The sequence below is a fragment of the Zingiber officinale genome, chromosome 8B (genome assembly GCF_018446385.1).
Source record: "Zingiber officinale cultivar Zhangliang chromosome 8B, Zo_v1.1, whole genome shotgun sequence".
Classification (NCBI taxonomy): Eukaryota; Viridiplantae; Streptophyta; class Magnoliopsida; order Zingiberales; family Zingiberaceae; genus Zingiber; species Zingiber officinale.
In genome coordinates this window covers 111,317,748-111,330,811 of record NC_056001.1, presented here as the reverse complement: position 1 = coordinate 111,330,811, position 13,064 = coordinate 111,317,748, and the positions used below count along the sequence as shown (strand labels likewise).

General features: G+C 44.5%; 1 protein-coding gene across 1 annotated transcript; it reads right to left on the bottom strand.

The window, feature by feature from the left end:
• Positions 1–5,583: 5,583 nt before the first annotated feature.
• On the bottom strand, positions 5,584–5,949 carry LOC122014190 (protein RALF-like 1). Its single transcript, XM_042570368.1, has one exon. It carries the CDS (start codon positions 5,947–5,949, stop codon positions 5,584–5,586), a length of 366 nt encoding a protein of 121 aa, XP_042426302.1.
• Between the last annotated feature and the right edge of the window lie 7,115 nt (positions 5,950–13,064).

The window sequence follows — 13,064 nt, the reverse complement described above, 5'->3', positions numbered from 1 at the left end:
AATCAGTTTTAGGCATCCCACATCTGTTCCCACGAATCAAAACTATTACAAGGGCTAGGGCTATGCAATTAACGAAAGCCAATCGAAACAGGGCATCATCTAGATCATATGGTAATCTATAGAGAGAGACATTCATCTACAAGGGAATCTACTTGCCGGATCAATTAGGGCATGGCTTGGAGAGAAGTGGATCGGCGACTGTGGCTTCCGTTAATGGTGAGATTACCAACTGTGGCGCCCGAGTGAGGGAGAGAAGACCGGCTGTTGTGGTGATCGTGCGCGAGGAAGGAAGGAGAGGCCAGCGGTTAAGATGGGGCGGCGTCGCGAGGTGAGGCTCGGGGAAGAGGAGATCACCGGCTGTGTGGCCTGCGTGAGGGAGGAGGGCAGGCGGCTGTGGCTTGAGAGGGGAAGAGGTCGGCGAAGGTGAGGGCTCGGGGGTGAGGGAAGCCGCGCAGTGAAGGCTCGGGAAGGAGGATTGGCGTCGTGTGCGGAGTTAGGGCAAGGGAAATTTCCTCTTTTTATAACTTAGGGAAGTTTGATTAAACCCTAGATCTGTTTCTCAATTAACTCCCACCTCTGGGTATTTCAAGCAGGCTTTATCTTGACTCCCTAAATACATCCCCTCAAAATATGTCGTACGTGCTCCGATTAATTCCAGAAAATTTTTTAAAAATTCCTAAAAATTCTAAAAAGATTATTTGTCTATTAAACCTTATTATTTAATTATTATTTATTGTCGTATTTTACAAAAATGAAGTGATAATATTGTTTTCACTCATCATTTGTATGTTCTAATCTAATCAACACTGATCAATCATATTACACACATCCATCTAATGAATGAATCATTATTAAAATGAACTAATCATTTTTCATATGAACTAATCATATGGATATATGAACGAATCATATTCACATGAACTAATCATGTCATGAAACGAACTAATCATTTCCAAGTTTGTTAACATATAACATAACTTTTCATTATATAATTCTGTTTGTACATAACGACAGAAATTATTACATGACTCAAAAACTAGATGAGCTAAAACTATTCGTACATAATGATAGTAAATAGAACACTAGTAACATAGATAAGCTAGCACTACTCCCACTAGGATAAATGCTAGAGCAGTGGGTAATTGCATCCCGTTTATCCCAGATTCTATGATGGGTGGTTCAGCCTCAAATGTATCCATCAGATCCATTTCTGGATCTTCTACACACTCTTGAGAATCCTCCTCTGATTCTTCGGGATCCATCTCTAGATCCTCCTCGTGATCCATCTCTGGATCCTTCTCAAAATCTTCAGGATCCATTTCTGGATCCTCTTCAAATTCTTCGAGGTTCATCTCCGGATCATCCTCAGATTCTGCGGAATTTGGATCCTCCTCTAAATCTTCAGAATCCATTTCTAGATCCTCTTCAGATTCTTTGAGGTCCATTTCTTCGGGATCTGGATCTTCTTCAGATTTTTCAGGACCCCATTCTAAATGAAGTAACTCCCTGCACATCTCTGAATATGAGATGTGTCCATCAGAATCATCCCAAAGTTGGAATGCTATCTGCCTTAGATGTTCCGATAATGAATAAACCAGAGACCATCTTCTTTCCTTTTCCTAGACTGGATACCCTTCTCGCTCGAGATTCCAGAACAACCAATAGAGCCGACCAATAAGCCTACCGACTCCATGATCCGGGTCATATTCCAGCTTCTTGATCTCCTCCCATAGCTCATGTTGTCGTTCATAGCGACCAGTCATCGTGTATATCGTTCTTTGTATCTGGAATTGAAAATCATGATGTCAGTATAAAATCGACAGACCGGTAACAAAAATCGGTCTAATTCAATTCTCACATATAGAACAAAATATACAGAATGCACAATCAATTAAGAAAAATAAATTTTCTTATTTTACGGAGTCTCATGTGACTGACACCTTGGACCGGTCGATCAGAAATCCGGATCTTAAGCTTAATTTATTGTCCTCATTAGAACTAATATAATTGGACAGAGATTTCTGACCTATGTTCTGTTATTATTTAAGCTCATTTGAATCAATCTCAAACTTATTGATCAAACTCAGGTTCGTTTGATTCGTCCAATTATCCATTGGATTAAATTTGACCCATTAGAACAAATCTAATTTTTTTGATCAAATCTGACACAACAGAACTGATCTTGTCATATTTGATCAACCCAACTTTTGTAATCAAGATTACCCTAATTAATTCAATAATAAACCGAGCTGGTTAAACTAACAAATAATTTGAACCAGCTTTAGGTATCATTGAATCAAATTGATCTGCTTAAATTAACTAATAATTTAAACTAGACCTGGGTTTGATTGGACAAGTTGGTCTGGTTCCATTTTCAGTAAATTGAATCATAAATTAATTAAATACTTATTTATGAATTAATAATATATTTTAGTATGTATTTAATTAATTAATAAATATATTTAATTAACCTCCGCTGTTTATATATGTGAAGAAAAAATTAAAAAAACATGCATGTTTTATACACGTTTTTTTTATATTCTCTACAATGCGTCGTCAAAACGAAGTACTGTTCATCCTACACTTGAATCGATTCAAGTGCATGCGTTTTTTTTTTTTTATTTACTGTGCTTCGTCAAAACGAAGCATTCCTTCTTCAATCGATTCAGTAATCGATTAAGTCAAATTTTTTTTCTTCAATCAATTCAAAGAATTCTATGCGATTTTGAATCAATTGAAATGAAATCTCAATCGATTCAATGAACACTGTTCATCTTCTTCTTCGTGACAGAAGGAGAAAAAACGCGAGAGTGATCTCCGCGTTGATTTTCATGCATTCAAAAAGTATGCTCTGATAACATTGTTGATCTTTTTGAGAGCATGAAACAAAAACGAAACGAAAGCGGTAACCACTCACAGTGATCTTCCGAAGAAATTGCAACTGAAGACGCCGGTCGACGAAGAGGCTGTCGCTGTCGGAAGCACGATCACGGGACAACCGGAAAGCACTTCAAAGTTCACGAATCAAATCCCAGCATCTGGACATTCTCCTTTGTTCGACAAAAACACCTCACAACTTCACTTGCTCCTCTGATCACCTTCTGCTGCGCTACACTCTGATCGACGATCGACTCCCTTTTCAAAGGCTTGGACACACCTTTATAAGAAGGTTGAGGAAGACGAAGGGGAAAGGACGTCACTTTATCTCCTTGACGTTTGCAATAAAGAGATAAACGAAGGGAAAACTGTGCCCCTTCGTCTCCAGTAACGCTCAACAGTTGATGCTTCTTCTAGTGGAGACATGACGAGAGGAAAGACTTTCCGCCCGATTTTGAATGGATAAAAAATTATTAACAAATTAATCCACAGATGTATTCATAATCCATCATTCTATTATTTTATAACAAAGTAAACAACAAAAAAGATAAATAATCCACCTATCCTTATGAAATAAATAGCCAAAAGTTTGATGCGCGGAAAACATTTTTGCAGTTTTTGAATCCATCCTTTAAAGTAAACTACTGAGCATAAGTCATCATGGAGCCCAAAAAAAAGTAAACTGACTTAGTCATCATGGAGCCCTAAAAGAGATTAAAAAAAAAAAATTGGAGATAAAAAGCAAAGAATTGGAACGGAAATTATATCACAGAGAATAAGCGAAAGTAGATTTTTGATGATCAGATTACCTCTTCTTCTCCTCCCTCTGGCCTCCCTTCTCTTACCTTATATAGGAAAAGAAGTCTAAGGGACATACCTTTTGGAGAGAAGATCAAAGGATACAATCTCATTAAAGGGTGCTATAATAATGACCATGTCCTTTCACTCGCTGTCTCCCTTCGCTTGTAGTGTCCCTTAGCATGTTGTGACCCTTCGCATGCTAAGAGTTTGGGAAGTCGGAAGATTAGACTCAGGTAACTAAGTTAGCAATCGAGTGGTTGGGAAATCAGAAGATTGGATTTGGGAAGTCAGCAGTCGGTTGGTCGGAAAGTCAACAGTCAAACGATCGAGAAGTCAACAGATCAACTCGGCACTCAGGAAATCGGCTCAGAGCGACTTGATATATTGGGACTCGAGAAGTTGATAGTTGGGCGGTCGAGAAATCAAAAGATCACACCCTACCACACGACTCCCACATTGGCTAAATCCTGTCCTTGTCACATGACTCTTGTATAGACCGAGTCAAGGACTCGCCAACATCCGCAACAACATCATTGAAGCAAGTTTCTAACAAAAAAATAAATAAATAAATAAATAAATAATAATAATAATAATAAATCCAGTTAATTTTATTGACTAGCCTTGGGTGACCGACAGCCTGACCCCATGAAATTTTTCCACCGATCACCAGGATAAATCGGGAATAACTCGTGATGGACGGCTAAGAAGTCCAACATCCTTTGGTTACGTGCTTTATTTGAAGGAAAAAAATTCTATAAATTCGTCATAATTAGGGATCGAAACGTAGATATCTAAATGACAATCTGAATACCCTACCACTGCACCATAATCTCAGGGTTGAAGCGAGTTTCTAACAAGGAGACTGTTGCGCCCAAAGGATGTCCACATATCTCCACAATGGTATGATATTGTCCACTCTGGGCATAAGCCCTCAAGGCTTTGCTCTTGGGCTCTACCCCAAAAGGTCTCATTCCAATGGAGATATCATGCATCCTTTTAACCCCATGATCTTTACCAAATCTTTTTAATGTGGGACTTTGATTGAACCCCAACAATCCTCCCCTCAAACGAAGCACCACAATTACTCTCATGGTCCGGGCCTCCCCGCGAACATCTGGTCACTCTGACATGCTTTGGGCCTCACTACGAGCATTCGGTCACCCTGACCTACTCGCCTCCCCGCGAGCATACAGTCATCCTGACCTACTCCGGGCCTCCCCGCGAGTATCCAGTCACTCTGACCTATTCCGGGCCTCCCCGTGAGTATCCGGTCACCCTGACCTGCTTTGGGCCTCCCTGCGAGCATCTGGTCACCCTGATCTACTTGCTTCCGCACAAGTATCCGATCACCCTGACCTGCTCCGGACCCACTGTGAGCATCCGGTCACCCTGACCTGCTCCAGGCTTCCCACGAACATCCGGTCACCCTGACCTACTCCGGGTCCACCCTCAACTTCGTTCAAGGTCGTCCCACTTGGCATCTGGTCTGGACCATGGCTCTGATATCATTTGTTGGATCGGAAAAAATTTAGATATCTCCACAATTACATGATATTATCCACTTTGGGTCTAAACCCTCATGATTTTATTCTTAAGTTCTACCTAAAAGACTTCATATCAATAAATATATCTTATATCTTTTTAATCTCATGATATTTATCAAATCTTTTCAATGTAAAATTTTAACTGAACCCCAACATAGACACATTTAGAAGGCATTATAATTCTTTTATTTTTATTCAATCACACAATCACTTGAGGTGCGTGAGGCTGTTTTTAGCCAACCGTGCCCCAATCACTACATTCACTCAAGATGATCAAATTTATGACACATCAGAGCAGCAGCAAAGAGAAGAAAGTTCAACTAAGACAGTAACTAAACATCATGCATCCCGTAGATAATAATTAACAGCGGTAGTAGTCGACATTGCACGTCCGGCCGCCGCCGGGGTTAGGGGATTTCCCGGCGCAGTTGTACGGTTTGCCGTCTTTAGAAGAACAGGTCGGCTTATCTTTGTTCAGAGCACCATAACTGATGCCGGACGTCTGAGCGAGGAGTCTTCTGTTTATCTCCGAATCGAACTGTAACTCCTCCCCGCCCTGCTCCTCCTCCACTCCGCATCGGCGGCCGGAGTCAGCTGTCTGGTTGCAAGCCGTGGCCGATCGCCGGCCGAAAGCAGAGGCGGCAGCTGGCTTCCAGCACGACAGCGATGCAAAGAGAAAGAAGAAGAGGAGGAAAGATAAGAATGTGGAGGCAGCTCTGATCTCCATTGCAATCAATCATGGCGTTTGGCGAAGATCGATTTATTAATCTTCTCTTAGCTGTGCGTCGCCGACAGAAGCGTTGAAAGCTGGCATTGGTGGATTAGGTTAGGTACGTTCCAAAAAGTTTTGTCTTTTTTCGCATATTAACATTTAATAATGGGGAAAAATGTAATTTTACTGGTCGAAGAATGATTGATGGGGCACTTAACTTTCAAAAATGATTAAATCATTCATAATACTTTTAAATTTATTAAATTATATATACTTTTAAATATCCTTCTAGTTATACAAGTATTTATCTAACCTACTCAAGCGACCAGAATACATTTAAAATTTCAAAAATAAACTACATTTTGTCATTAGAAAAGAAAATTTAAAATTTATAAAAACTCAGAATTAAATAGGATGTAAATACAAAAATTAGAAGATATGATAACGCTTATGAGAATTTCAAGAATACATTAATTGGTTCTTGATGTAGTGATAAAGGGGGGGCTTGCTCGTTACGGATCAAATGTCGAGATGGAGATCAAAGTTAAGGTGAGTGTCAGAGTATCAAAAGACTCGCCTACAGTGTTTGAGCGAAGGTCGACTACAACGACCGGTTGGAGCAAGCAGTGCCCGATTGGCAAGAGACTACAACGGTCGGTCAGGTCAATTAGTGTCGGAGCAGGTCAACCATCTAGCTCAGGCTAATATAGTAAGTCAGCCAGACACTCAGTGCAGAGCGGCAGGACGTTGAGGAGACCGAAGACCTTGTCCAATCGGGAGGGACAAGCTACTACGCCCAGTCACCGTAAGGAAGAGCAGCTGAGGCCGATAGAGCGGAGAAGTCTCGGCCGAGTGGCTACCTTGCTCAGCCAAGCAGTGGGATCATTGTTATATCTATCGATATCCTTATGGGAGATAGTGTCGCTGATACGAGGCATGGTTGACAGACTTATCGTATGGCAGAAGCTTCTACTATCTTGTCAGGGATATGTATGCCCTGTTAAGGTATAGTGTCAAAGGCACTTTCCTGACAGGTCCCTTCATAGGACATATTGGAGAATGTTCCCATGCCTCGAGGAGCATGCACGTCACCCACCAGGGCTCTATATAAAGGGGGTCCAAGAATCGACGGAGGTACGTGTTATTACTGTTTGCGCTTGTGTTACTGTTGCTCCTCTTTCTTCTACACTTTCGATGACTAACTTGAGCGACGCAGGGCTAACGTCGGGGACCCCTTCCATGGCTCGGCACTGACGTTGCTTGTTTTGCAGAGCAGGATGCGGTCTACAGCAGTAAGCGTAGCAGCCACATCTCTAGCTTTCCACCCTCCCATTTTCGGACAGGATCATTTTGGTATCGTCTGTGGGAACATAGTCTGCATCCGAAACGAGAAGATGGAGGATACTAGACGACTCACCACGGTGAGGCTGACAAAGGATGAGCTCGATATGCTTATACAAGCTCGAGCAGCAAGGATAATGGAGCAACAACGACAACAAGCATTAACCGAGCGCTAAGCACATGAGCCCACGACATCAGCGACAAGGCATCAAGTAGGATATGGAGATCGAGCGGAGCATGTATCCGTTCGGGGATAGAACAAGAAATCGACCGACACATATGGGGAGGCACCCAATGCGTCGATCCCCTTTCATTGAGCTCTGTTCTGAACTCCATCAGAGGAACAGGGCCAAGCGGACAAGGATCGGGGGTCTTCCTCGAATGACACACTCATTCGGAACGTTTGAAAAGGGAAGGCGCCAAGGGAAGATGATTCTCCCTAACGGATCAATCAACAATTCTCATAGAAGATTCTAGACGACCCTCTGTCGAGGCATTATACCCCGCTGATGATCGGGAAATACAACAGAAATACCGATTCGGATGACCACTCGGCCAAGTTCGACAATACGGCCGCATTTCATCAGTACACCGATAGGTTGAAGTGTCGGGTCTTCCTCACCACTCTCTCTAAATCAGCACAATGTTGGTTTAAGAGATTGTTGAACTGATCAATCCACAGCTTCAAGGACTTTTAAGCGGCATTTCTACACCACTTCACCAGTAGTCACCGCCACCAGAAGACAAGTGTCAATCTGTTTTCCTTGAAGCAAGGGCCCAGGGAAGCACTGAGAGTTTACATCCAGCGTTTCAACTAAGTGGTCATGGATATTCCCTCGTTCTTTGCAGAAGTATTGGTGAACACCTTCGCCCAAGGCCTCACCTAAGGGGAGTTCTTCCAATCACTCATCTGGAAGCCACCGAGGGATTTCGACCACCTGATCAAGAGGGCCACGGAATACATAAACGTGGAAGAGGCCCAAGCGGCTAGAAGAAAGGAAACGCTTGCCGAGCCCACAGTAATGCTCGAGTGACGACTATCGAGTAGTCATCAACCCCCAAAGGAGCCCCAATCAGGAGGAGCACAGCCACACCACGAGCCCAGGACGCATGCCGTGCAACATGTGGCAACCGATCGCCCAAAGACTACAAAAGGCAAAGCATGGAGTCCACTATTCTACTTCTTCCATCAGTCGATGACACACAACACGCGCAACTGCTATGATCTAACTTCGATTGCAAGTCGACTAGCTCAACGAAGATATCGTCGTCGATCACCATCACTCGATCGGCATCGCAGACATCGGTCGATCGCCCGGAAGGAGGAAGAGAGAGTTGCATCCGAGTGGTTCTATCATTAGCCCCAATGAAGAAACAACACGAGTTCCACCCGAGCTTCTGCTAAGCGGAATAGATCCTCGACTCGGGAGGAAGAAAACATAAGCAACATCGCTCGGGGAGAAATTGGAATGATTGCTGGTGGGCTAACCAGCGGTGATTTCAATCGAGCGAGAAAATTGCATGCTCGGCGACTGGATATTCATGTTGTGGGGTGCAGTAAGGAGAAAGCCGAAGGACCTAAAATAAACTTCGGCCCCCGAGACTTAGAGAGAGTGGAGATCCCTCACGATGATACCCTGATCATCCGAGCAGTAATTACTAACTATACTATTCATCGAACCTTTGTTGATATAGGAAGCTCGGTGAATATTATATTCAAGAAAGCGTTCGACCAGTTGCAAATCGATCGGAGCGACTAGTAGCCGATGACAACTCCACTCTACGGCTTCATAGGCAACGAAGTGTTGCCAATCGGCCAAGCACGACTGTCCATTTCGCTTGGAGAGAAGCCACTCAAGAGGACCAGGACCACGAACTTCATTGTGGTGGACGCGTCATCTGCCTACAACGTCATACTAGGCCCACCTGCACTCAACGAGTTCCAAGCGGTGGTGTTCACCTTCTGCCAGAAGATTAAGTTTCCAGTGGAAAATGAGGTGAGTGAAGTCAAAAGCGACCAGTTAGGCGCTTGGCGATGCTACATCGAGATGGTCAAGTTCGAAGCAAGGGCCACTTGGAAAAACTCATGCTTAGAGGTAAACGCTATCAGGGAGGAACCTCCTTCGCTGGTCTATAAAAAAAGGAGGAGGTTTAGATACACCCTAGCCCGTCAGAGCAAGGTGCGTTAATAAATCTATATGTACTTGTATAAGTGTATGTCTTGTGACTATAGGAAGATAATGAAAAAAAATCCCAAGTATTTCAGACTCTTGTGCTGATCGGCCAAGTTAAAAGTCGAGTGGGGACTATAAACCGTTGTCTACGAAAATCAACCATCGAGCGACGACGTTAAACATTGGTCTTCACCGACCGTTGAGCGGCGACGTTAAACTCTGGTCTTCACCAACCATCGAGCGACGACGTTAAACCCTGGTCTTTGTCAACCGTCGAGCGACGACGTTAAACCCTGGTCTTCGTCAACCGTCAAGCAACGACATTAAACCCTGGCTTCACCAACCGTCTAGCGGCGACGTTAAACCCTGGTCTTCACCAACCATTGAGCGACGACGCTAAACCCTGGTCTTCAACAACAATCGAGCGACGACCTTAAACCCCTATCTTCATCAATAGTCGAGCGGTGATTTTAAACCCAAGTCTACGCTTTCAACAGTCGAGCGACGACTATAAACCTGAGTCTACAACGAATAATGGCTGATCAGCTGCTATAAAACCAAGTCTACGACAAATGAATATGATCGACGAATATGTAAACCGAGAATAAGTCTGAAAAGGAAATGTGCTGCTCCAAGCAATAGTTTTCACTAAAATAAGGTCGTTCGACAGCGGTGAAGTGATCGCTCAGGCATCCCAACGACTAGTTGCATCGGCGATCGGGAGGACAAGGGACCACACATAGAAAGTTTTTGAAAAATGGTAAGTGGTTCATAGTCCTACTCGAGCCGAGCGGCGAGCATGTATGAACAAGTGTGACAACTAACAAAGCAAAGAAACACCGAATGACAATGCATGATGAAATACATAATCAAATAAACACCGAACGGGCGATCATGCATTAAAACTTAGAAAATTTTACAACTTTACGGGGGCAATACAAAAAGAGGCGAGCTTTACACGGGGCAGGTTCACTCAAGGTAGTCTAGCACATTATCGGGTAATGACTCGATCAGCTTGTCCCGACTGATGACATTGTCAGTCAATACAGATGGGATATAGTCGCCACCCTTCAGTTGATCGAGCATCCCATCAATGGTGAGGTTAAAAAGGCAAAGCGCCCGGTCAGTGAGCCAGTTGTTGAAGGGGTCCAAGCGAAGGTAGTCTCGCTTCAGAATCTCGAACCAGCTTGACTCGACACCTTGATACTCCTCCAAGGTCGTTCGGGAGGCCTCCAACTCAGCCTTCAGAGTAGCCATCTCAGCATCCTTAGCGGCAAAATGTATTGCGCCACTGCTTGTTCAGTCGATCGGCTCTCCCACTCGGCATTCAGAGCTACCTCTGCCTCCTTCAGGTTTTGCACCAGGATCTAAGCCTCTTTGTGTTAGGATCTTGACGTCCACTAGAGGGGGGGTGAATAGCTTCTCACCCAAATCGATCACTTCCTATAATGTTAGTGCACAGCGGAAATACAAAAATAAATCTAACAAATAGAATGCTAAACCTAGAGGTAATAACTAAGACAATCAAACCTCTAACACGTTTATGTAACATGGTTCGGAGATCACTTACTCCTACTCCACGACTGTCCGTAAAGTGGACGATCCCGATCCGTAGGTGAATGACTCCCCAGAAAATCTCCGGCTAGCTCAAACTCCTTGTCAGTGGAGAAATCTCACCACAAACACTTGAATACAAGCACACCGATCACATGAGGGCTTGGGAGACTCTAATAGGTTTTAGCCAAGTCTATTTCGTCAACCTTAACCAGGCTTTCAATGCTTGGTTATATAGGCCACGAGTTAGAAAATCCCGCCTACCATTCGATTGCTAAAACCATCAATCGACTACCCTCTGTGGAGATTCGATCATTATAATCCAACGGCTCGATACCAGTCGACTTATACTTCCATCAGTCGACTGCTCCACACTAACCGAACAAACGAAAGCATTCTGTTCACTCCCAGTCGACTGCCTGATCGACCGCACCAGTCGACTGATGAAAACATTAGTCGACTGCTATATTACTGCTATAGTAACACTACAGTGATGCTGTAGTAAAACCCTAATCCTAGGATTTAACCCTCGAGTACATTCACTCAGCACTCGTCCTCGCCCGACCAACCTAAACCTAGCCTTCTAGCCTCCTCCATTAGCCTTGCATCCCTCGGATGCCTCCCTATCTTCACGTCTTGCCTTATGGAGCTTCCATCCGCCATGTCATTATTGTCGGGCCTTTCTTTTCCAAGAGATTACGCCTCCGGGACTTCATCCATTGCCAAGTCATACTTGGACTTACATTACCAAGACTGTATGCTTGGACTTACACCGTCAAGACTCATCCTTGGACTTTCCTCCTTTGCCAAGATCACACTTGGATTTTCCTTATTGTATCTGTATCCTGCACACTCACAATGCATATCAAATACAACAATAAACCTAACTTGAACCTTTGTCCAAACATCAAAACCTAGGATACCCAGATTGCTCCAACACTTTGTTCTTGATCTCTAGGTTCTCAATGGCTCAGAGGTTCCTAGTATTGGCCGAATGGATCTTCGCTTCGAAGGAACTGGCCTGCTTATTGAGCCTCACCAGTTGTGAAGCATGCTTGGTGCTCTTGCCCCTCTCTGCTTCCAACAGCTCGGAGCTCTTTTGTAGATCGGCCTTGAGTTGAGTGGCCTCAGCAGTCAGCTGCTCCATGCGTGCCTCAGAAGCCGCTGACTGGCCACTCGGAGCTCACAGTTGCTGGACTTCATGCTCAAAAAATGCAAGTCTTTGGCACATGGCCAGGCTCTCGACCCAGTACTGCAACAACAGAAAAATGGTAAGTGTCGAGCGGATGAAATGAAGTAAGTACAAAGGCAACGTACATACCCAGTGGACATCTGGGTATGGTTGTTCGCAAGCTCCCCTGGAGAGATGATCGCCGCACGAGCCCGAGCATTGGCCCATATTCGTGCGAGCGACCCCACTACTCCTTGGTCGGTAAATAGATAATTATTGTTATTTGTCTCTGGCCACTCAGACTAGGGGATTCCGAGGTAGCTTTGCCCGTGGACTGGGGCGTGGGTACCTGTCAGATGCGGGAGACTTGGGCCCCCGGCAAGGATTGATGTGGCATGAAGGCGACCAATAGTGCACAAATTGTCCCCGGTGGCTCCGGACAATGATGGTGTCCGGTCAAATGATAGTGAGGTGTGGAACATTGTGGCTTCTTGCTCGGGAAGAGCAGGCATGGATGTCTCATCTCGCTAGGAGGATGGTCATGAGCCGCCTTGGGCTAGAGTCTGTAGGCGAAAGTAGTAGAGTGGGAGGACCCTTCCTCGCGGCGCCTCTTTCGTCGTACCAGAGGTTCACCAGAAGTGGCCGACTCAAAAGCCACTGCGATTGACAACATCGAGGGTCATTCAGGAGGAAGGTCTGTTATAGCGGCCGCTGCATCACTGGTCGCAGTCTGACTTCTTCCACCCTCGCTAGCCAGCGCTTGCGTTCCTTCAGTGTCGCCGAGCGAATTCTCGTGGGAGTCGACCGGCTATAGGCCTCGACTCTCCAGTTCGGCCACAGCTGTCGAATTAATTTTCGCATCCGCGAGTTTTCTCTTGTCGGCCAAACGC

What these genes read in the sequence shown, in the direction of transcription:
- LOC122014190 (XM_042570368.1), bottom strand. Translation starts at nt 5,949, where the DNA reads ATGGAGATCAGAGCTGCCTCCACATTCTTATCTTTCCTCCTCTTCTTC.